Consider the following 23,896-nt stretch of genomic DNA (forward strand, 5'->3'; position numbering starts at 1 on the left):
CCAAATACTTTAAATTACTATTTCAAATGTACTAAATGGCATCATTATAACAATAATTTAAACATTCTAACAATACGTTACTTATATTACGATTTTTGTTAGCCTACTCGCATAAAGGCACAATGACGTAACCTGACACCGGAAATAGAACAGGAATGGCGGGCTCGTGTCGCTAGCTTTGGCTAACTCAGTGGTTCCTAGCCTGTGTTCGATCGAACCCTCGGGGTGATTTGCAGGTATGTAATTTGAGTTCACGCTTCATTGCTAGATTATTATGATCAATAAGACAACACTACGTGCTGAGAATTAGTTTATTTATCGTTATTTTTTGACCACTCTACCAACAACAAGACACTAAACGGCACTGTGTCGTTACCTCTAAAACACGACTCCCAATTCGTCATACGACCTGTTTTTGTTTGTTTCTAAATATCTGCATGTATATTTTTATTATTTATATTGTGAGCGTAAAATGAATGAATGAAGGAATGAATTAATAAATTACATCATGTTGATAATTATAAAATACATGGTCTATTAGTTATATATTATTTTCATGTGGCGGCCCATAAATAGATTCCACAGATGTACACTAAGTTGTAAATACTGTATAAAATGTCAACATGAAAAAAGTATTTTTATATTTTGTTTTAAAGTAGTTTATGGACACATTGGTATTTAATTTTAGAATATTCTAATACTATAAATGTCTGGCAGGGACGTCGTTTTATTTATGAAGTACTGTAGTAGTAACTCTCTTCAGTCACACGAGGGTGCTGTTGTTTAATTTCATTCTCCACAGCAGTTTAAAAATGAAGCAAGTCATTATATATCTACAAAATAATCCTAACTATCTATATAAATAACCACTTTTAAGTAATCTGTTTTGAATTCTTCAGGAAGCACAGGAACAATATATTTTCATGCATGTTGCCATTAAATGGATGCAAACATGCGCACACGACCTCTGTCCTTTTGCGTTGGAGCTAATTGCTCGCGACGCATTTGGAGGACACAAAGATGCCATGGGCACAATGAAGTGTACTGTACTGTTATGTTACTGCGACTGGACACTGCCATTGCGTCAGGTCCCTCCTACTGTTCTTCAAGCATGGGAAGCAGGATTTGACACAACAAACCATTATTATAGTGCTTCAGTTGTGTTCAGTTAATTGTTTGAGGAAGGGGTTGCAGCAGGGAGTGTGTGGGCTCATGGGGGGGCGTTAATGTGAGGATGGGTGCCGAGTTTTATGCTCCATTTAACCAGGAAATGTTGGTATTACGTGAGCAGTTTTTCCATAGAAGTAAAGGACAGGCTAAATGGACCATTATATTTAATTCTAGAATATCTCAAGCTTTTAAATGGATGTGCTAAAGTTCTAGTCTAGTAAAACAGGTACAATGCTAATAGTTGGTATGCTAACATCGAGCTAGAGAGCAACCCAAGCAGATAGGTAATAGAGAAACCAGAGCACAAAGGTTTTCCAAGTTTATCTTTTAATTGAAATATTCTTTTTTTGATTGACTAGATGTCATTTAGACAGACACAGACGCACACGTTTTTTTTTTTTTTTTTTTGTAAGGCAAAACAGGTGACATAGCAAACTGCTTTCCATCAAATCCGCAGGTCAAATATACACGTTATATACAGTATACATCAAATGTGATTTCGCAGCTTCTTTTTTATAAACAAGTGTATGATGTACATGATAAACAAGGTTATCACCAGAATATACTAATTTGTCTATATTTGACTTTGTAGATGCTTGCTTTTCATAAGACGGTCTTGATGTAACATGTTGGAGTCCTCTTTGGCAAGTGTGGAACAAATGATTTTGTTCGTTATTTCAACAAAAATACAATTACATGTGGACATTTTTGTACCATTAAGTGATAATACATCTATGTACACACATATGACACACACACATTTACATATAATTGGTACCCTGACTTTTGAGTGACCAGACTTATGAGGTTTTTTTTTTTGTTTTGTTTTTTTCTTTTTTTTTTTTTTTTTCTTTTTTTTTTTTGATAAGAGCCTTTTTTGTATTGGACTAGTAAACTGAGTCACAGTACTAGTCGGTAGTAGTGAACTGCACAGCAAGCAGCACTTTGGCATATGCTGTAGTTAAAAATGCCACGCCCACTTTAGTTAACAGTCAAACTTAACTCAAAACAGAGAATTAATTAGAAGGTTTTTTTTTTAACATATTATGTTGCCTAAGTTAAGTTTATCTTAACGCTCACAAAAATGAAAATGCTAATGGGCTAATAAAATTAGCATCAGTTATACAGTGTCATCACACTTTAAGGAACAGATAAGTGTTGTAGCAACACATTGACACTGATTTACAAGTGTTTTGAGATAGAGATGGTGGTCACGGAACAATGGAACTCATAAATCAAGGCACGACTTTATATTAAATGTATCATCTGGACAACATCTACAACAGTTCCCATACAGCAACAGTGTACATACAGCGCAAATGCCCTGGGTGATGTATCAAACTTGTACAAAATACTAACTTGATCAAATGTACACTTTACAAATGCATATTAAGAGGAGTTGTGGAAATATACACAGTGAAAGAGACATAAGCACCGAACCACTTTCCACGATAAATGTCTTTCATTTACAGTTCAAAATAAATAAAAAGATTATGTAAACAAGATGAGAGGTTTGGCAAGTTTCTCTGTCAAACCTTAAATGTGGCTAGCGCCGCATATAGAAAAGAAAATAGGTCGTCAAAAATAGCATGAGCACAGTTGGCTAACTATAGCACAATTCTGCTAATTTCACATACCTTTGAAAATGTTGTCTCCTGCTTTGTTGGTTGACCTATTTATGCGTTATGTTTAGAGATGCATTTTTATTTATCCATGCATATCGATACAGTAAATAATGGCACGTTTCATAGTTGTATATCTTTGAGTATCAAAAGCCCTTCCAGTCTAGTTTGTTTTATTTTATGATGTTATCAGTGTAAAAAAAGAAATATTAGCATCGAAATGCCGTTCTGCTTGACGTTTCGTTTTAAGATTTTGTTTGGGGTGAAACAAACCGCTGTTCTTTCTTTTGGGAGGGCTTATATTGTCACAGAACTCGATATTCTGTAAGTATTGAATGCTCCAAAATGGCTGGCAATACAAGGACAACAATGACCACAACCACCAATGACCTGCTTCACGCCAGCCAAGACGGCGCTGAAACCCTGGTCAGCCGTCCCGGTTCTTGATAAAATGACCGTTGGACAGCCGTTTGCCGTTAGAGCCGATGACCTCTCGAGTGCGGCTGCTGGTCCCCACCATGCATGTTAACCAGTGTGTGTGTTTTCACACAGCGGTGGTCTGCTTAATGCTGTGGAAGCTGACCCGCGTTGGGGACGTGGGGATGGACATGGCTCGAGCAACTCGCACCCGCAGGGCGTGATTGTCTTGCCACCGGTGCCAGCGTTTCCTCACCGCCGAGCGAACCTGCGGCAACAAAAGCTTGTCGACTTAACTGCCATCAAGCATGACACAGGTAGGATCAAAAACTTCTCAGGTTAGTATGGGATATGAAATTGTGATTTGTTCGGGACCAAACCAATTTATTTTTGTGCATTTTCTACACAGTCAATTTAAAATAACGTCTTTTTATAAAATAACTAAAGGGGTGGTTATCAAAATAAGTTCAATCCTATTAAACAATGTATTGATGAAATAATGGATGTTAATCAATTATTGGTTGCAGCCCTAGTATTTTCTTATTAACCCTAAAAATGTCATCATACAAGCACAACGTTAGCATTTTTGCTCATTAGCACGCAACAATGGCAGCCGATGTTTGAATAGACACTCAGGAGCTGATCGTTTATCTCCGCACGCCGACTGTCAGATAGTATTTGATTAACGTCGGCAAGCTCGCAAATGCACTCAGAGACGAGAGAGACGAGACCCAATTAAAGTTTGATTGCATTGAACAACCTCATAAAAATGCACCGAGCTACGTTAGCCGCGATTGTGTCTTTCGTAATGAAAGCTACGTCACACGCGATTGAGTTAAACCTGCCTCGGATAAACAAAGAAATCCTGCAGGGATTTTCCATTTGACCAAATCTTATTTTTTTTTTTGCAAATGAATAAATGAACTCACCTCCCCATTAAGGAAGCAGTAGAAGACGGACACAAAGAAGCCCTGCGGAAAAACACATATCAGCGCCATACGGTGTAATCACGCCGCAATTAGATCATGCTAACTAATGACACATTATTGCTCACCACAGAATGAAAGACATTTGGCAAATGGTGTGAATCCCAACGTGACACTTAGCTTTCAATAACTCCACAGTGTAGGCCATTATTTGTGTCTGTACTAATATTTTACTAAGTTGGGTCAAAGAACCTCCGAGAAGAGTTCTTTGGGTCTTTCTCAAAGAGTACATGATTTGAAAAAATAGCCCAAGGAGAGCAATCATGCCCACATGGGCAACTTATTTGTGACAGTTGAGAGCGCAGAAAAGCATCAGGATATCGTCCTCCCTCGCATTGTCCTCCCCCGCCGCAAAATCCTCGCACGCACACACACGCCCGGAGGGAAAAAAAAAGTTTCGAGACCCAGTCGGCATGAGTCACGCGGAGAACTCGGCCCCCGAGGCGCTCGGTTTACCTGGAAGGACTGAAGGAAGGAATTGAAATAGACGAAGACGATCTGCGAGATGTCGTCCCCGCCCGGGTTGACAAAGAAGAGCATGTAGGTGATGCCCAGAAGCGGTAGTAACACCAGCGTGGCCTTCACTGCCTTTCTGCAGAGGGATCAGCAAGGAAAAAAAAAATCTAAAATTGATGTCACGAACACAAGAAATTGTTGGGTCGTGTACCTAACGTGAAATGCCGAGTCATCCCTTCCGAGATTCGTGTATGTGTGTGTGTGTGTGTGTACGGGTGAAGGAGAAGAACTGCTTAGCAAATTGTGGTCAACAGCCAATCAGTGATTTTACAATAAGGCACTCAGACAGATTGACACATGATCACATTAACGCAGCCAGCGAAAGCAAAGATGCGAGATGAAGTGTGATCTTTTCCTCTCTAAAAATAGTCCGCTGCTAACGTGTCTTTAAATGAAAATATTGCGCTTCCAGATGGCGAGCTGCTCAAATCTCCCCCGTGAGATTAACGGGCCTAATGAAGCACGGTTAATATGAAGAAAGCTTCCCGGAGCTACTCACAACACGAGATCTGATCGAAATAAACGCGCCGTCTAAAGCAAGCATTAAAAGCGTTCACAGAAATTAATAAAGTCTTTCTAGTAAAAAGAGGAGGCGGGGGGGACATCTCGAAATAACGTCATTAAGGTTAATGAAATATTTTTTGAATGGAATCCAATTGACTGCGGAAACGCGTCATTCTGAAAGCCGCGATTATGACATATTTCTAAAGCTAGCAAAGCCTTTCAATCTTGGCATGAAAAGAAGCCAAAGAAAAAGCCCGCTCACCTGTACTGGATGGTTTCCGAGGTGGTCGACGCCCTCAGTTTAGTCATCAGTATTCTGACTATATTGAAGAGGAAAACAAAGTTTATCTAGAAAAGAAAGACAAAAAAAATCAAGTCTTTTTCAAGCAAAACTGAGATCATTTGAGGCTTTGCTCTGCCCGCATTTAAAGGCATTGGTGCCGAGTGCTAATTTACTTCCAACTTTTCGAATAATCAAACACAACAAATGTGCAGTGCAGAGTTCTGGAGCGATGCTAACCAGTAGCACGAGAATGACGGGCCCTTGGTAAATGTAGTCAATGTATTTGCCGGGGTCCTTCCCAAACCAGCACCTGGAGAGGTAAGCAGTACATTTGAATGTTGTCAAGAGATAGCTTATTTAATTAGCTGTTACGATATCCATAATTTTTTTTCCCCATTTCCCGGTCAAGTTAAAAAATGACTGCTATCAGGCAAATTAAATAATTCAAGCACCTACTTTTCATTTTCATAATACAGCTTCCCGATGCTCCAGGCTATGATTATTGGACATGGGATACCTGAAAGGGATGGCAAATTTCAAGTGACTAAAAATTCACCATTTCCAAAAGTCAAATGACCTACTCTACAAAATTCAAGTTTATTAACATGTTCCTGTTAGAAATGAAACTCGTGGGTATAAAGTCAGACGTACAAAAAAAAAACTTTCCAAAACGAAGCAGACGGAGCTTCTTCCAAATGACACTCACAATTTAAAGTAATGGATGTGCTTGGCTACTATGACTACTGAGTCATTTCCGTTTCAAGAGTTCTCTCCGTCAACTGAACATAAATGTGGGATACTTTTCCCTCAAACTCGTCCGTTTGGATCTCGAAGAACAATCTCATCAATTTTCCTGTCAGCGCTGATGAGCTAGCATCTGTCTCATCTGTTGTTTAACTCGAGCACCGCCACATTTGCCGGACCTCGAGGCGCTTTCCCCCCCCCTCCTCCTCCTCTCCCAATTATACAACACGCACAATGACCATGACATAAAGACGAAGAATGTCAGGCTTCCTCTCAAGGACACGTCCGACAATGTTTACTTTTCGTATGCCCGCCGGTGAAATGCGCCGAGACAGATGTCGGTGCTCCCAAATAATAATGTGACTTGAGTGCAAACCGCCAGTGGAACAGCAAAAGGTCATGATATTTTATTTTATTTTATTTTATTTTTTTTAGTATGGTAAAAGGACAACTTACACCAGCCAATGCAGAGGAAGACCCACTTGCGTAGCTTATCGGTGGAGTAGGTCATCACGATGGCTGTGTGCAGGTAGCAGCCCTCCACAAACATCCAGAAGAAGTTGGTGACCACAAAGTAGTTGTAGACGGTGGTCATCAGGCGACACCACGGCTGGCGCACGGGAATGACACAAGCGTCAGCAATCAGCCAAGCAGACGCAGAGTGAGCGACGCCTACCTCGTTACTCTCGTGGATGTTGTGGTCGATGAACTGCAGCAGGAACCACATGATGTTCCTCAAGATGAAAGTGGTAATTAAGTTCCAGTGGATGATGTTGCGCAAACATCGTATGCTCCTACGAAAAAGAGACATTGGATGGGTTACATCTCACGGCTGGTCTGGGAACGCTTTGGGATTGCTGGGGGAGAGAGAAGTCGGTGGATGGATGAAATTTTATTTTAAGGAATCCTGATGAAAGATGGGGATGCATTTTGAGCCCACGTCGAAGCAGACTTCACACAAACACGAGCGGTTGCCATCTTTTGAAATCCCCACCGAATATTGATTATTTGTTGCCTTTAATGGCTGCCAGCTGCTCGACGCTAACAGTGCAGCTGAGGCCCACAATGTCCGAGCAGGTGTAGTTGTGCGTTTCGAGCAGGACATGCAAAGAATCACAAAGGCTCCGCTGAAGAGGAGGAGGAGGAGGAGAAGGGAAACATTCATCATCTACAGCACACATGCATGAAGCACGAAGCTGCCGCAATCTATTCCTTTGACATCAGCAACCTTATGACAAGGAAGGAAGGGAGAGAATAGAAGAGGAACGTTCCAGAACATCTGCTGCTCTGAGATGGCACGCATGGAGATATTTGTGAACTATTTCTGTACTCGCCTTAAGCACAAGAAGAGGATGAAGGCCACTAATAGCGCCCCCACAGAGATGCAGTGGCCCAGGTAGTTGATGATCAGCGCTATCTTGTAATGTACAGGATACATTCTCTGAAAGACAACATTCGAAACACCCCCACACATTTACATCCAGACAATATATAACCTTTATATATATATATATATATATATATATATATATATATATAAAAATAATAATAATTCTGGCCACATTTCAACAGTACAGCTCCACAACCGGCTAGTGGCCATTTTGGCAAGCGAAATGCCATTGGCAGGATGTCAAACATGCTCGCACATTTGAAAGAGCATCACGCGGACATAAAAAGCACAAAAACTGAACTAAAATAGAATAACATTAGGGAAAGCGTGTGTTTGAATCAGACTCTGGCTAGCCGACAACTTGGCTAGCAATATGCTGTTGGCGGGATGACAAACTTGCTAGCATCATGTAGCATCATTTAGATGTCGAGAGCACTTCTCATGCCAGTGCGCCAACTGAGGTTGGGTTTAGTTATTCTGCAATGTTTTCAGAAAACAAGGGAGTCTTTTTTTTACTGATATTGTGACAGTAAATTAAAAAGACTTTTAATTCTGATATTACTCTAACAATATCCATGTCACTCACTACTCCATTTTTTTTCCTTTCTGTCACGCTCCTGAAAATGTGTCACTCGCCTCATCGCCCAAGATTGTTATCCAAGCGCTTTTAGCACAAGGAGGGAAAATAAACGCCATTGACACACTTCAAATGTCTTAGGATGTCTAAATTTGTCAGAGGAAAAATGGAGCAAGAGCCAGAAATACACCAGCGATCGGGCCACGTATCGCAGCTGGTCTTGCGCTCGTAATGCATTCGGAGACGGGTGGGAAAACAAAACATCTCAAATGTGTAATTGCGCGACACTAAAGACAAATGCATTTCCTTTAGGCGGTGTTTTAAGAATGGAACCAAAAGAAGCATTTACCTTCTCCCCCAAAATGGGCATGCAATTTGAATAATTGCTCCTTAGCGCCCATGTGCCGTTCTCCATGCATTCTCTGTATGCGCTCCCTGAAAAGAGATGACAATGCAATTATCGCAAACAAACGAGGTTCCAAGACGCGCACTTCATGGAAATGTTATTTGCAATCAGCTGCCCTGAGTCACTAAAGTGAGTCATTACTTGTGACATGCCGTTTGGACAAACAAAGTGTCCCGAAAGCTCAAAACTCTGGAGTACGTTAAACTTGTCAGCTTGTTAAACGACAATCGGCCAGTCAAGCCAAAGCAATAAATGCCAGCAATGTTTTTATTGCGTAATAATTTACTCTGTTTAAACTGTAATTGTTGCAATCTCCGTGATTTCTTGAGACAACACACAATAAGATTACTATTGATGTTGTACTTTCGAAGCTGTCATTCATTGGCGAATTTACGGCAACTAGTTTGCCGTTTTGATGTTGTTCCTTTTACTCAGAAGATGGGGTGGTTTATCTTTCCCCTCAATCTTCTTTTCATCACAGGCTCATTGTTAAACGACTAAAGATTTTGTTTTGTCGGCAACTCTTGATGGAAGTCAAGTCAATAAGTCATTGACGGGTATTTTCTTAGCAGCCCTTAAGACCCCGCCCCAACCAGTTGCAATTCAAGCTGCCACTTGACAAAAAAAAAAAAAAACTCGCACAAAAGTCATCCTTGAAGTCGTCGAGAGCTAATTTTAGAGTCGGGTTTTGCTTCCCCCGATTTGTCTGCTTCTGCGGGCGACGATGGCACCACATTTGTGTAAGCAAGCAGAGATGGTGTTGAAACACAAGTACGGGGTGGGAGGGTGCGAGCTCTTCCACTGACGCACGGCTAATTCCCCGACACTGGTGCAAAGGAAATGCATTTCCAACCATCTGCACACCACGCATGAAAAAGCAGTAACTCCAGCTATTTTATTCTTTTGGCATTAATTTCCTCCAGGCATTCTTAATGTAGCTAGCTAGTAGCCGGCTAGCTAGTAGCACCGCCCCTCCTACCACTCGAGTTTTCTGTCTTGAAGCTGCTCAGAATGTGACTTCTTCTCGCCAGCTATTTGACACCCAACCGCCTTCTCAATTGCTAGTCGCAGGAGGTGCGTGTGACTCAGTGAATGCTGTCACGCCGACTAAACCAAAAAGCAAATGTGCGTGAGAGCAAAAAAAAAGTATTTGCAGACGTGCACATACTCGGAGCTTCGCAACTGACGTGGAAACGATGTGGAAATTTGTTGACATTGTTAACCGGCCGCATGGCGCCACATTACGAGCCAGCCCAAACACGACCCCCCCTCTCCCCGACACACACACACACACACCCCGAGCGTGTATCCAAATCCCAGGTAGCCGTATGATGAAAAGGCTTTTGCTACATTAAAGTTGCATACTCAAAATGGCTCACATGCCGAAATCTAATTTAACACGCCGGGCACAGAGTGAACTAGGCCACAGTGCTGGCTTGAGTTTGATAAAGTGATTCGCTTAGGCAGCGGGGGAACTAGAGCAAGGCCAGAGAGTTAGACGTGTCAGAGACCAGGTGAACACACACACACACACACAGATCATCATATCACCATCAATCATTCATTTGTAATTTATTTTACCCACCAAATCATTTTTCTCTCATTTGTAGTTTATGGATTGTTTTTAATGAATCTATTAGCTGTAGTCTGTACTATTTTAACGAGGCCAATAATAATTAGAATATGAATTATTACTGGCAGCTGTAATAATTCAAAGTAAGATATTAGAACGTTAGTTAGCAAGTTAGCTAAGCAGTTGTTGAGACTGCAGAGAAGAGGCGTACAAGGCGAGACAGATCTGCTCCATCTATCTATGATATGAGATTCAAAATTGGTGGAATATTAAAATCGCGAGTATATAGCTTTGAGGGATTTTCATCAGGACACACCTACAAATTTATTTTTTTTAGCCTTAGAATCCCTTTGAAAAGGGCCTTTCCACAATTTGTCGTTTATAAAGCCTCAAATGAAAGAAGGCCTTGATCACAAACTGCATCGCATCCATTTTTTTCCCCCCCAGTAATTAAGACTGGCCATCACATTATGAATACTGAAATGTTCCCCAAGCCTTGTGGCACTTCAGAGAAGCTCTTGGTCTTGTGTTGAAGCTCAAATCAGTTTGAAAGGAAATGTGTGACAAAAAAGGGTCTCGCTTGCCACAGCATTTTTTTAAGGCAGTCTCCAATTTGGATTTGGGACTATTCATGTGCCTGTTATGCAGAATACATTTGAAATAGAAACGTACCCTTTTTAAAGTACAGACTGCTTCGGAGTCAATTCTTCACTCTTGACTTTTGAAATAAGCCGAGAAGATGCCACGTCTGACTCACGTTTAATTTCTCACACACGTGTGCTTTTGCATTTGTTACCAAATAACACTTTCTAGAGATATCTGCGGAAGGAAGGGCCAAGGAAAACAACAACTCATAACTGGATCTTCGTTCTTTCCCTTTGAGCCACAGGACATTTTGCTCGCATTTTCTTTAATTTTCCACTGAATTAATCATGAATCTTAATGAAGAAATAAACAGGAGGTGAGTGTCTATGAAGGCTGGCAATTTGGTGTCTATCCAAATTATGGTTGCTCAGCCTTGACAGATGTCCACACTCCACTAAGTAGGACTTGTTATCATGGCGAGTAGATTCAATCTTCTTACAGGTGCTTTATATGTTCATTGTATGCGTTTACTAATGAAAGTGCGTCAAGGAGGTCCTCGTTTAACATACAAATATTTACTGTAATTGAGTTTTAGTTAGCACTGCGTCAGTTAGTAATAAACAACTTGAGGTTGCACCATCGCCGCAGGAAGGGTTTCTGTCGTAAAGTGAGGACGCCCTGCAGTTAAAAAACCTCCCTCTGAGCCATGTCAGGCGCTATTACCGTCCTATTCTTGAAGGCTTGGACTTCTTTCCTCTTGCATTTGAGTCTGTTAGTGCTACGTTGGGTGTCACATGGGTGTCAGTTGCAAGATAAAAGGCAGCATAACATTCACATGGATTTGAAGGCTTATCGTTAGATTGTCGGTTTTGAACGTGCATTTTACGTGGGCATATTGCTGTCGGTGTAGTGAGAGCGACTCGTATGACAAGTCAAACCAACCAACAAGAGGAGAAGACACATTCAGGTCACACACGGACGCACGATCGGGGGGTCGAGGGCGGTCGCTATACGACGACCCACAGCGGCTAATTGTACATCGGCAAGTGAAGATCATCTTGCAGCGCTATTTAAATGGACTGCATGGACTCCTGGGTTTTAAGATAATTAGGGGCGTCGCTTCCATTGGATGGTAAAGCTATGTTCCCCCCCACAACGGCGCAAACACCCACAGTATATAAATCGGTGAAATCTGGATTAAAAGAAATATGTCTGTCCCATCTCTGAGGACAGTTAAATTGCCACCCTATGCACAATGTCCAATCAAGGCATGGGGTCACGTGTCAAATCAGCACTTTTTTGTTCTAGTCAGTCTTCTCGTGGTCAGTTTTCCAAACCTATAATCAGTCGTCAGAATGAGTACAATTGTCTGCATCTATTTTAAAGTTCAGGAGACAAAAGCAAAACTGCCCTCCCGACTTGATGTTTTTCAGCAGAGCGCAATGAAAAGTTCCCTTCACTTTGGCTCAAATGAATTGTCCATGTCAAAAGCCTCGAACAGCGCTGCTTGAAACAACTGTCTTCCAAAATCTATTTCCCCTCACATGCAATCAAGGGTGAGCCTTTCCCCCTTCAGCCCATGCAGCAAATCAGTCGAGCTTTTTTGCAGTAAGGGGATACACGCAGAGCAATGTTGTGGAAATCCTTACGCTCGTGCCAGGGATTAGCTAGCTGTTTAGGATGCGAGCCCAAATTCAAGAGGCAGTGACAAAAGGTCGTCCGCAGCCTAATTGGATGCCGGCTGCAATTTTGAGCAGGTTAGCGGGGATAATAAAAAAACCAATGAGAAGGAAAGGAATGGTTCACAAAGTTGTATCGACATCGTACAAACCTCAAAAGCCCTGAAAATACATTTCCTCTTCTTTATCTATCAGTCTGTTGTCTACATTAGCTTGTCGCTAACTAGCTAGCAGCTATTAAGCTGCCATCCGTGAGGATTAGCGGTTTAAACAAATGAATTCATGTTTTAAACTAAAAAGAGGTTGAGGCTAGTATGTACGTGTTGTGTTTGAAGATTTGGAGATACAATCAAGTGAATCGGTGTACACGTACAGATAAGCAAACCGCATTTGAGCTTTAGCTCTCCCCTTCGATTAAAGTCAGAAAAAGCCCAATAACTGGATATCTCATATCTTTTAAGATTAGGATGAAGGTTAGTGTGGAGTGTTTTACATAATTATTCCTTCCTGATCTGCTTAGAAAACATTTTGACTGACAGTCTTAAGCATTGAACGCATTCGATTGTTACGATGGCAAATCCTTGGTTGTTTCATTTTTGTTCTTGCGACATGAAAGGGAAGTGACCTGAAGGTAATTTAGGGCTTGTGTAATGCCTTTCACACATCAGTTAACAAAAGAAAAACGACAAGGAGAAAAGTTTAACTGTGATTACCAAAAGAGTATAAAATTAGGAGGCTAAAAAAGGTTGAGAAACACTATTAGAGTGAACAATTTGGCTTTTTTTTTTTTTTTTTTTAATAGACCCATTAAGAGCAGTAAGGTCACATCTTGAGGTCACTTACATTTACAAATGTAGTTAAGATTAAAAAAAAAAAAAAAGTCTTTACGACTCAGATGAGTCTGAAATGAATAAGTCGGTATGTTAGGAAATCTTGCCCGCATTCGGAAAATTTTACCGCGGGACGAATTTGAGAGTCAGAAGTCAGTCGCCCGGAAGTGCACGCGAAGAAGCTGAGGACAGGAAGTTAAGTGCATCCGACCATTGTCACTCCACAAGATTCTGATTTTTTTTTGCCAAGCAGCATTTCAAACATGGCCACCATTCTGTCCCCATCAGTGCATTTTATTGAGCAATGTTATCGTTGGTTTCACAGGATTGCGTATGACAAGTGTGTTAATGGTCACTGGAAGAGACAGGCCGATGACTCATCCGCTGCTCTTTAACTCTCCGCCTTCTCTTCATGGCCTCTTGTCGCATGAGGGAATTAATACAATCTTCGCTCCTGTACGGCGCATACATGCCGGCCGAGCATTTGCCATCGGTCGCTTTTTACCGCAATCAGTTGGTGAGAGACATGAGCCAGCGTTAAGAGACCCTGAGGGGGGGGCAATAAGCCAAACATGAAATCGCGTGTTGGGGTAATGAGAGCATACTGTACGAGCAACACGCTTACACATACCATCACTTTATGTCCATGTCAGATGTTCTTCAGCTTTACAAAAAATAAAATTTATTTATTTGATATTTTGCTGGTGTTTGATTGATTCCTGAGGGACTCATTAGAGCTAATCAGGTGCGCTACGGAATTGATCCAATCACACTTAAATGGTCTGAAAATTACTTTTTATGAATTACAAACGTGGCTGTACTGTATTTTCCGGATTATAAGGCGCACATTCAATAAATGGCCCATTTTAAAACTTTGTCCTTATATAAGGCGCACCATTAATACATCATGTCAGATTTTTAATCCAAATCAAATCATTCTCCATTTAATCTTTTTTAGTTCCACTTCAGATGCAACAAATTACTTTATAATCACAAAGTAATGATCCATTGTCTTTTTGATTCATGATTCATAGTCTTCAGCGGGCCACTTATGATTGATTTCATGACACAATGCTTCGGGCCAGTTTAAATTTAGGAATTTGGTCTATATATAAGGCGCACCGGACTATAAGGCGCACTGTCGGCTTTTGAGAAAATGTTAAGTTTTTAGGTGCGCCTTATAGTCCGGAAAATACGGTAGTTATCTATGTATGCCAGTGACGTATAGTGACTGGAAGAAAAATGAAATGCCCTTCAAACTGTTGATAAAATGTCGAATTAAGACTTGTTGCTATTCATATATTGGCCCCAATTTGACCCCAAGTGAATTGTGCACTAAAGGGAGGGAAAAAACAGCTTAAAATCCCGACTGCATTGATCCCAGATTGACTGTTAGTATCGTTGTTATGGCTTTACATTTTATAGTTGTGCATATTCAATAACTTTGTATCCTCCAAGCCATGTTCCCATCAAAAACGCTGTAATTTGGGTTTTGACACTTGTTTTAAATTACAAACATTCAATTTCAATCATCACTAAAATGTTAGTGAAAATTAGAATTGCATGGCCTCAGCGGTGTTCGACTTGACTTTTTCCCACATTCCCTCGTGGAGATCGCTACTCATTTCCCAACGCCAGATGTAGAAAAGTGCCGGGGTGCTTCTTCAAAGAATTGTATGAAAAATGGAATACAAGTGGAACGGGCTTACCTGCAGGCAAAAAGCTCCACAGAGAAGCTTTAAAGCCAAGAAGGCAGCTGTGACAGCTTTAAGTGGGAATAAAATAAAAAACAGAAACATCACCTCCAGTCAAAAGAAAAACAGTTTTGCTTCAACATCAGGATGTATCTTTTTTTTTTTTTGCACTTTTATTTATATATTTAAAAAATATATATTTTGTAGGGTCCATTGTAGGGTGGAACGCTATCAGGGTGAAGCCCCGAATTTGATACAAGATTGGTGTCTGCTGCAGCTGATTAAATCTCATGGGGAACTTGCTGTGCAACGGTGGGTAAAATGTTTGCAATACACATTAAGCAAGCCCACTGACCCAGTCGCATAGACTGCGGGAGAATGACTTCACACAAGAGAAGCAGCCACCAGACTAAAAGCTTTTGTGTATTGAAATGTAGCAAATTGATCTAATAGTAAATGTCAGCGTACATGCCTTTGTATGGATTGTCAGCGTTTCAAGAAAATGCAGGTTCACGACGACGTTTCCATCAACAGGTCCTCCTTTTGCTCGTATCCGTAAAATATTTTTGAAATGTCCTATGAAAGTCATGTCTTTCCAAACGGATGACACTTGAGTTAACAAAAATCTTTTTTTTAAATATATTTTTTAATCTTCTATTCTCATAATGTATGTTGAGCAGTGTGACCAGGTCCTTGCTTGCATTTCTCCACAATAGTTCATTTAAAATGGAGTTTCACTTGACATTATTAGATAAAATTCCCAAAAATATCACATCAAATGAAGGCAAAAAGACCCCAAGTGAAAACTAAGCCTTAAGTCTAACTCAAAGCCCATTCTCACCTTATCGGTGCCCCAACCCTGCCACCTAACGTCGATTCAGCTCATTTTTTATTGTGAGCCACAAAAAAGGTGACTCAAGTTCACTCACGGTCGTCTCTCTGCTTCACTTTCATAACAAGCCACGCGATTCTTATCGCTTATTCCAGATGTAGTGTAAAGCCACAAGCCGTGGCCCTGCACACACTGATATGACTCCGACATTATCAATCCCGATAAGGGAATCAATAGCCGTCCCGACTCTTGGCGGCGCTGCCCACAGAGGTCCTCGGCACCACAATGAAACGAGGAGTGCGCCGCGATGGTGGCGACCATCCGGGGGAAGCCATTGTAATTCAGACAATAATTAGCTACAGCCCGGCTCAGCCGCCGAGCGGGAAAAAAAGCGGTTGACCGAGATACGGCTCGACTTTGCAAAGCTGACGAACGGCACATTGTTTCGCCCGAGGCCTGACAGACAAGATCACACGGTGGCAAAAAAAATGTTTTCAAACATCTAAAAACGGCACGGTCCCAACCTTGCTCGTTTCACGCCAACTTAACCAACTATAAATACACAAAGAAGGACACGGGCCGTTTTAAAAAATGCATAAACCTCTTACAGCACTCTGCACGCACATTAATATTCATACAGGCTGCAAAACATGGACGGGAATTTCCATCCCCTTACCTGAGAGGCCATGTTCAATCTGTCGGTGCTTTTATTTTGTCTGGTCAAAAACATCCATTCTGACAATATTAAATGTTAAGTTTGTTTCGTATTTCCCATCACAAATGTGAGCTCTGGGGCGAGACACAACTCCTTAATTGGCAATTAGGAAGCAACACGAAGCTCCCGCTATGGCATCACACAAATATAGAAAAAAGATGTTTCTTTTGAAATGTTTTTATAATGCATTTCTTCTGGAAATCAATCATTGCATTGAAAAATACATTTGCAACCGTATTGGCTTATTGTGCTGATTTCCTTGGTGGGTTTTTCGAATTTGAATTGCGAATATAAACCAGAATGGAAATGCTACTGTAGTGTCAAAGAAGAAAGGGAGGGAGGTTTTAAGTACTCATTTGTCATCAACTCAGCCTCCTCTGCAAACCCCCAGTACCTTCGGAAGCTTCTTGTTCGGAAGCTTCTTGTTCGGAAGCTTCTTGTTCGGAAGCTTCTTGTCTAATCACGTCATGGATGTCTCAAGATGACCAGAGAGCTCGCACTTGTAACTTGTTGTGACACGTGAATGCTTCAAACATACTAACGTCACAGCATAGAGTCGCGGGTATGGCCTGCCTACACCTGTCAGACCTTTTTATAAAAAAAATTAAAAATAAATAAAAGCGTGTGCGTACGAGCAAACACGGCAAGCTTCTGCGCTTTCACGCTGCGACAGCTCCAGCATGGAAATCCCCGCGAGGACTCATGTTGCCGCCATTGTTTACACGCGCCTCCTGAAATGATAAACTCATTTAAAGAGAAGCTTTGCAGAGTGAATTCACAGCCAATTAAAATGGCCTTGCGGATAGGAGAGGAGTCATTTATATTGATGGCGTTAAAGTTTGTTTTGAGGGCAGACAAAACACTGTTGCCCGAAATAATTAGCACTCACGCCTCCTGTTGAAGGCGACGACATCAATGCTGTCAAGGAGACTAGTCATTTCCTGATGTTGAGGGCATCACAAGTGAGCTGTACAATCAATGCTGTATGTAAGAAAAACAAAATGTAAATATTTAACTGCACCTATCAAACGTTGATTGTAGAGGTATCTTGCAGAAACATACCCACGGGTGAAATGAAACAATACAGCAGCAGATGGATGGGTGTTTCCTGCATGGCTGATTAATGGCGACATGGGAAAATGAAGCTTCATGAACTAGTTTTACTCCTCGTATCTTTCAAGTCAGGGGAAGCGTACAAAAGAAATTCCAAGACATGAAGCACACCAGGAAATACTCGAGTGGACGAAATTTAGCACAACGGTGAAAATGACCAGGCACTGGTTGCCCTTTCAAAATTGATGAAAATTGATTTTTTGTGATCATTGTGTTTTGTGGGTTTGTTTTTGTGGATTGTTGTTTGTTTTGTTTATTTCTTTCATCCAGGACTACTTAATTCCCCCTGACACAAGAGTCAAAACTCAAGCTTGTAAGAAAGAGTTGCCATCTCAATTTAAGTGCCTTGTCTTGTAGCATCACACAGGCTCCGTGTGGAGCATCTATTTCAGTGACAGGAGGTGAGCTAACAATTGTCACCCCCCCCTGTCATATACGCTTGCATCAAACAACAGCGTGGGAAGCATGCAGAGCCTCAAACAAAAATCTGGAACTTCCTTTTTTTTCCCTCGAGGGTTAAAAACGACTTACTGTTAGTGTTGTACTTGACTCCGTTAATGTACTCAGGGCAGGGTCTCTCCACAATCCTCCCGGTGCTGCTCCGTGGCCAGCAGGTGCCAATCTCATCAATAGTGGCGTTACAGTAGAAACCTGGGAGGGATTTAAAAAAAAAATAAAAAAAGCTTCCATTTGAGTTGCCAATTCCTCCTCCCCCGTCAAGAGTGTAGCGGGGAGAAAAGTGCTCCCTCTTACCATCAGTGCCCAAGAGTGAAAGTGAAGCATTTTCCCACAAAGTGTCTTGAAACGCGTCCAGCAAAGTGCAATTTAAGTCCACCAGCTCCCCGAATATAATCTGGTAGAGGGTTGCATCCATGGTCCCAGTGCATGTGGATGGTGGGGCGCGCGCGCACCGAGCGCAGGCGGGCGAGCGAGTGAGCGAGCGAGCGAGCGGCGGCAGCGGTTCGCTCCCCTGACGATCGAAGCGGAGGACGCGCGCTTCTGCTTGGCTGTCAACGCGGTGGCCAATCAGAAGCGCTCCCCATCACAGACAAAGTAATAAACGTCTTATACAGGTGCAACGCGTCAATGAAGCACAACGTCATTGAGGAGAACAGACAGAAATTATTAGTTTGCATGGTTACCGTAAATGCATGTCCTTAATTATTTTACTGTATTATAAAAACAAGTAGATTTGTTTGGGTTAAGCCTTTAATTATAGTACCCTAAATGGAATTGCTATTTAGCATCAAATACGCTCCTGATGCGTGATGATGTCATGGCGGGGGTTTAACTCTGGGTCATTATTCAATTTGGTAATTTGATTACGGTACGCCCCAAATAAAAGTTTGTAATTATCTTGTAGTACTAAAAGTTCTATTATAGCTTTGCAAAGTGTAACCATGCATGATCATGGGTTTACATTGTTTAACTATATTATTAATTAATTTATTTATTATTATTTAATAATTATATTATAGTGTATTAATATGTGTTACAAACTCAAGATCATCTCTGTTAGGTTATTTTCTAGTATGTGGAAACATTGGCGTCTTAGCCTATAGGGCAAGGGATGAAAATTATTTTATTATTATTATTAATTTTGTACCACTAATTTTTGAGAAACAGATGTGCACATGCGGAAACAACCAACCAGAAACTGAAAATCACTGCATGTACTCCCAAGCACACTCAGTACAAACCCAACCAACCTCCTGTTATCTCTTTTGATTTGTAATCGATTGTAATTAAATAAAAACACATCCAACATGTTATCCAGCCATAAAGTTGTTTGGCTCAGCCGTATGGGAGCGCATACTTGCTATTTCTGGGTTAACATGAGTCGAGCCGCAAAATCTCAACTTTGTACACTTGTAAACATAAAGGTCATGTTTCATGTCGTGCAGGTTGATAACAAGAACAACGCAGAGACGTTCTTTTGTAACGCTCTATAGCTGACATCTTTTACAATTTCGATGACCCACTTATAGTTTACTGAAATGTGAAAAAGTCCTGGGAGACCAGCAAAAGGTCACAATATTGACAGAAAATTCCCAAGGTCCAGTCCAAAACAATCTGACAGTATTCATATAGCCATCCGGTCTGCTGTGTATTGTGCCGTACAGTATATGTCGACGTACCATGTGACGGACTCGACGTGTAGTCTTGCAGCAGGTGATGGGGAAGAAGCACCACTCAACCTTCTCCAAGCCTGCAGCGCTTCGGAGAATGTTAAGTGTCAGAAGCATAGAACCGGATGCTAATTTCCAAGTCAGATGAATGTTCTTTAAATATCAAGAGGCCTTTTCTGCTTGAAGGGGAAAAGGGGAAAAACATATTTGGGCAAACATAACATCACGTGGCTCACATTGTAAATTACCGTTGAAATTTGAATTCGATCCTATCTGAACGCTAGCAAAAACATAACCAAAGACGCCCACCAACAAATGCTACATTTTAACTTGCGTGAGCGTTTTAATTATATACACTGTTTACTTGGCCTGACAATTTAAAACTCCTCACAGCGTGAGGTGTCTGTGGTCCCTCACTTTGAAATCTATCCATCCATTCAATTGTAATTGCAAATGGACACACACTGCTTATTTTAATTAGACATCAAAAACCTGTGCAAAAAAGTCGAAGGGGGTTGTACTAATCTACCAGACGATGACAATCAGATGATTCCATGGAATAACAATTGGCTGCAAGTAAAATTGGCCTCAATCATTGGTTCTTAAACTGGGGTTTTGAGTCATCAATTAGGGGTGCACATAAAAGAAAATAAGACATAAATCTTATATTAAAAGAGTCCCTGGACTTTTTGACTCATGCCCAAAATGATAATGCTCTGACTTAAAATATAATGAAAAAAATATTAAATATTAAATAATGTGAAAAACTTTGTCCATATATAAGATATATACATTTGGCCCGCGGGCCGGACTTTGGACACGCCTGCTGTAGTGGCTCAATATTGGTCCATATATAAGGCGCACTGGATTATAAGGCTCACTGTTGGCTTTTGAGAACAATTTTAGGTGCGCCTTATAGTGCGGAAAATACGGTATTTTATTTTTTGATTTTTGATTGATTTCTTTCTTTTTCTTTTTTTCTTTTGCCAATCCAAATGAACCAAGTCGAAGTACGACGGCAGTTTCAAGGCCATTGACTGCAAATAAACAAAATGCAACAACAATTGAACGGAAATGAGCACTCAGTCAAATTACATCGGGGAAGGAGACTCAGCTGGGCCAAACATAAGTGCCGGGAGAAGGAGGTGACTGGCTGTCCCATGAGGGGATGACTGATGGGACCGGGAGAAAGTAATCAGGTAACATGGTGCACAAAACAGACACAGGTGGTAAATGGCAAGTCCTTATTGGTAACCTCCTTGGCTCTCCATCTTTGCTCCCCCCTCCCCCTCCCGTGTTTTTGTAGTAACTCATGTAACCGGTGTTTATGTTTGACTACAATTAGCTCTGTTTTCACAAGTTGATATCTGACATTGGTTCGACCTCTGGATTGGTGTTCTCGAGGATCTAGTGATCCAAACACATCAATATTTACAGTTCCTCGGAACAGGGTGGTCATAATACCTCAGATAATGAGCTACGTTCCGCTTCCCCCGAGATATTATTTGCACACAACCTCTTGTGTTCAATTTCCATTCCATTCTTAGGGGCCATTGAAGCCTTTCGGCGAGGACATGAAAAGTAATGACTCAGTGGTTTATTAACTAGCCCCCCATCTATTTCTGTCTTGGATATTTCTGATCAATTTAGTTCGCGGTTACTTCAGGCGGACAGGTCTTGACATACCGTCGTGCACCGCAGTTTCCCCCCGCTTCTGCTATGTTGTATTTTTTCCGCCTAGGAAGTCATGAAAAGCATTTCTTTTACTGGCTTCCTAATTAATTATATAGGTTGCAGTACAATGGAGGAGGTATCATTCTATAGGAACCACACTGAGAATCAGCTTGAAGCGTGTCACGGACAAATATTTGGCTTGTATTGATTGATTGATTGTTTATTTGTGTGGTCAGGATGTTCCGGCTGAAAACAACAGATTTGTGGAATTTTTCATTGCCCCCAATCTCAAATTTTAGGTTTAGGTATTTTAGGTAGGCAAAATATATTGTTCGAGTAAGAACAATGATGTACTGTCTAACCCTGGAGAAGAAATTTGGTGGTTTCCTTTTGACTTTATTTCATTAGCCAAACAGGCATGGCATACTTCCGCCTGCACTGGGCTTGAAAATAGGACCCTTACTGTTAACAACATTCCATTACAAATGAGTTAAACTGAAATTGTTTGGCAGTGGCTAACAATTCCATTTTTACAGTGCTAATACTAGCTTAGTATTGCTAGCGCAGCTATTTTGTTGCATGCCATGATAAAGCAGGTCTGCTGTGCGGCATTTTGTCATAGAATTAAGGGTGGAGGATATTATTAAGGTTCAAATATTGTTAGCCATTTTAACACACCAAACTTCCACCTTCAGAGTAATTACTTTTGCCACCTCCGCTTATCATACGCAGCTCAACACAGGAATTGCACAGCGTGCGATTTAAATGCAAGCGCGTCGACCATGTGTGAAAAGACAACACCTGCGATGATGCACTTATGGAGAAAAATGGATTTTCATGGACTGGGTTTGTCGCGTGTCAGCCCAAGCAGCTTTGCATCACAGCGCGTCAGCTTAACAGGAGCTACTTAGCGCCTACAGTGAAAAGCTCGCCAGCATCTAAACATGCTCAGGTCCAACTTTATTGAGGCGCTACTCAGGTGGCACGTATGATAAACACAAATAGCATGATACCCAGTTTTGTTTGGCAGAGCAGTGCATCAAAGTTCAATTCACTTTGAGGCTACTCCATGGGAAAAGCATGAGGGCCGATTCTTTACAATGTAAACTAGCAGAATATAAACTAGTTCCATCCTATTTTTTTTTGTTATTTTGCTAGTTTGTTTATCCCTGCCATTTGGATATAATAAAAATGACTTGCGATAAATTTCGGAGCAGTGCTGACTGCCAACTGCTCTGCTTCCTCACAATCGAAATAAGGTCGGTAAAAGCATGAATAGAATAATCTTTTCAATCCAAACTGAGCAGTTTTCACTTTAAATAGACGTTTTCATCACCGCTCTTGAATTGACGTCTATTAGATTGTCCACTTACTCCTTTTCAAGTCAAACAGTAACGAGGCAGCTTCAAAATCACTCCACATTTCATCCTGTTTTTGAGATGTTTTATTTTCGCTTGGGAGGATGATACTTTCCAAAACAGAGGCTAAAGATATAATAATCTATGGTGACTGTGGGTTTCTCTAGACCTGACACCTCAGACTGAGCTGTGATTTATTTGGGTGAAAATCCAAACAAACTATCTGGCCTAACATACACACACACACTCCAGAGCATCGTATAACACTGGCGCTACTTTAATGCATTTATTATGGCTGTCACCAACCACTGTTATTTTTTTTATTAAGATTGTAACTTATGATTCTGAGTCTGTAGTTTCATAATAGCAAAAAGCTCAAAGGTATTTTCTGGGAAGACGTTGGATTTATAGGCCCCTTTAAACAAACACCCATGTCGTGTACCATTTATCATGTAGAAAAACGTAAGCTAGCTTTATGCTAACGCACGATGCAAAACAAACATTGTCATGCTAGCAGTTATACACATTTTGTATTTGTAAGTTGTTTTTGTCATTGTGGCGACCATCCATTGTCGTGATTTTTCCATGTTTGGTAAGTCAATCATTTCTTACTTGCAATCTCAGTTTGCCATTTACAAATGAACTACCAACGTAACCTTGACGATCCAAGTTCATTGTCAGAGTAAAGCAGCTTTTGCGGTTCTGACTGACTATCTTTGAGTCTTCTATTTCATTTTGTTCTACTACTCTTTCTTACTATTTTCCAGCCGTCTCTATGAGCTGTGGCATTTTGCTCTCTCTCAGATAAGGAGTCTTACGATTGTCAGTTGAGATACTGTATAGTCATTGTTCGCTTTATGCTGTTGCTAAGTCTCCACCTCTGTATTTCCTCAGATATTAGTTTAATTTTGTTAAATGTATTTTAACAGGCTCTTAGTTTTGTTCATACTTACATAAAAAAAAATGTAAATTTTTGTATTGTGTAGCATGTGCTTATTATATACAACTTGTTTTATATTCATTAGTTGCATTTTGGTTTCTAAAGTGCTTATTGTAACTCCGTCGCTCTGTGTTTTTGTGACAATTTGGCTTTTTCCAC

At 40.9% G+C, this 23,896-nt stretch overlaps 1 protein-coding gene across 1 annotated transcript; it reads right to left on the reverse strand.

Moving 5' to 3' along the window:
- Nucleotides 1–2,644: 2,644 nt before the first annotated feature.
- LOC125984641 (corticotropin-releasing factor receptor 2) lies at nucleotides 2,645–18,588 on the reverse strand. The gene is made up of 12 exons (XM_049746689.2): nucleotides 18,390–18,588; nucleotides 18,168–18,287; nucleotides 8,559–8,644; nucleotides 7,577–7,683; nucleotides 6,919–7,036; nucleotides 6,699–6,852; nucleotides 5,955–6,015; nucleotides 5,736–5,808; nucleotides 5,478–5,563; nucleotides 4,652–4,787; nucleotides 4,139–4,180; nucleotides 2,645–3,477 (listed from the first exon to the last, which is right to left on the reverse strand). The coding sequence occupies exons 1-12, from the start codon at nucleotides 18,508–18,510 to the stop codon at nucleotides 3,337–3,339; spliced, it is 1,245 nt and encodes a 414-aa protein (XP_049602646.1). The 5' UTR covers nucleotides 18,511–18,588; the 3' UTR covers nucleotides 2,645–3,336.
- Nucleotides 18,589–23,896: the final 5,308 nt, after the last annotated feature.

The sequence above is a fragment of the Syngnathus scovelli genome, chromosome 17, assembly GCF_024217435.2.
Source record: "Syngnathus scovelli strain Florida chromosome 17, RoL_Ssco_1.2, whole genome shotgun sequence".
Lineage (NCBI taxonomy): Eukaryota > Metazoa > Chordata > Actinopteri > Syngnathiformes > Syngnathidae > Syngnathus > Syngnathus scovelli.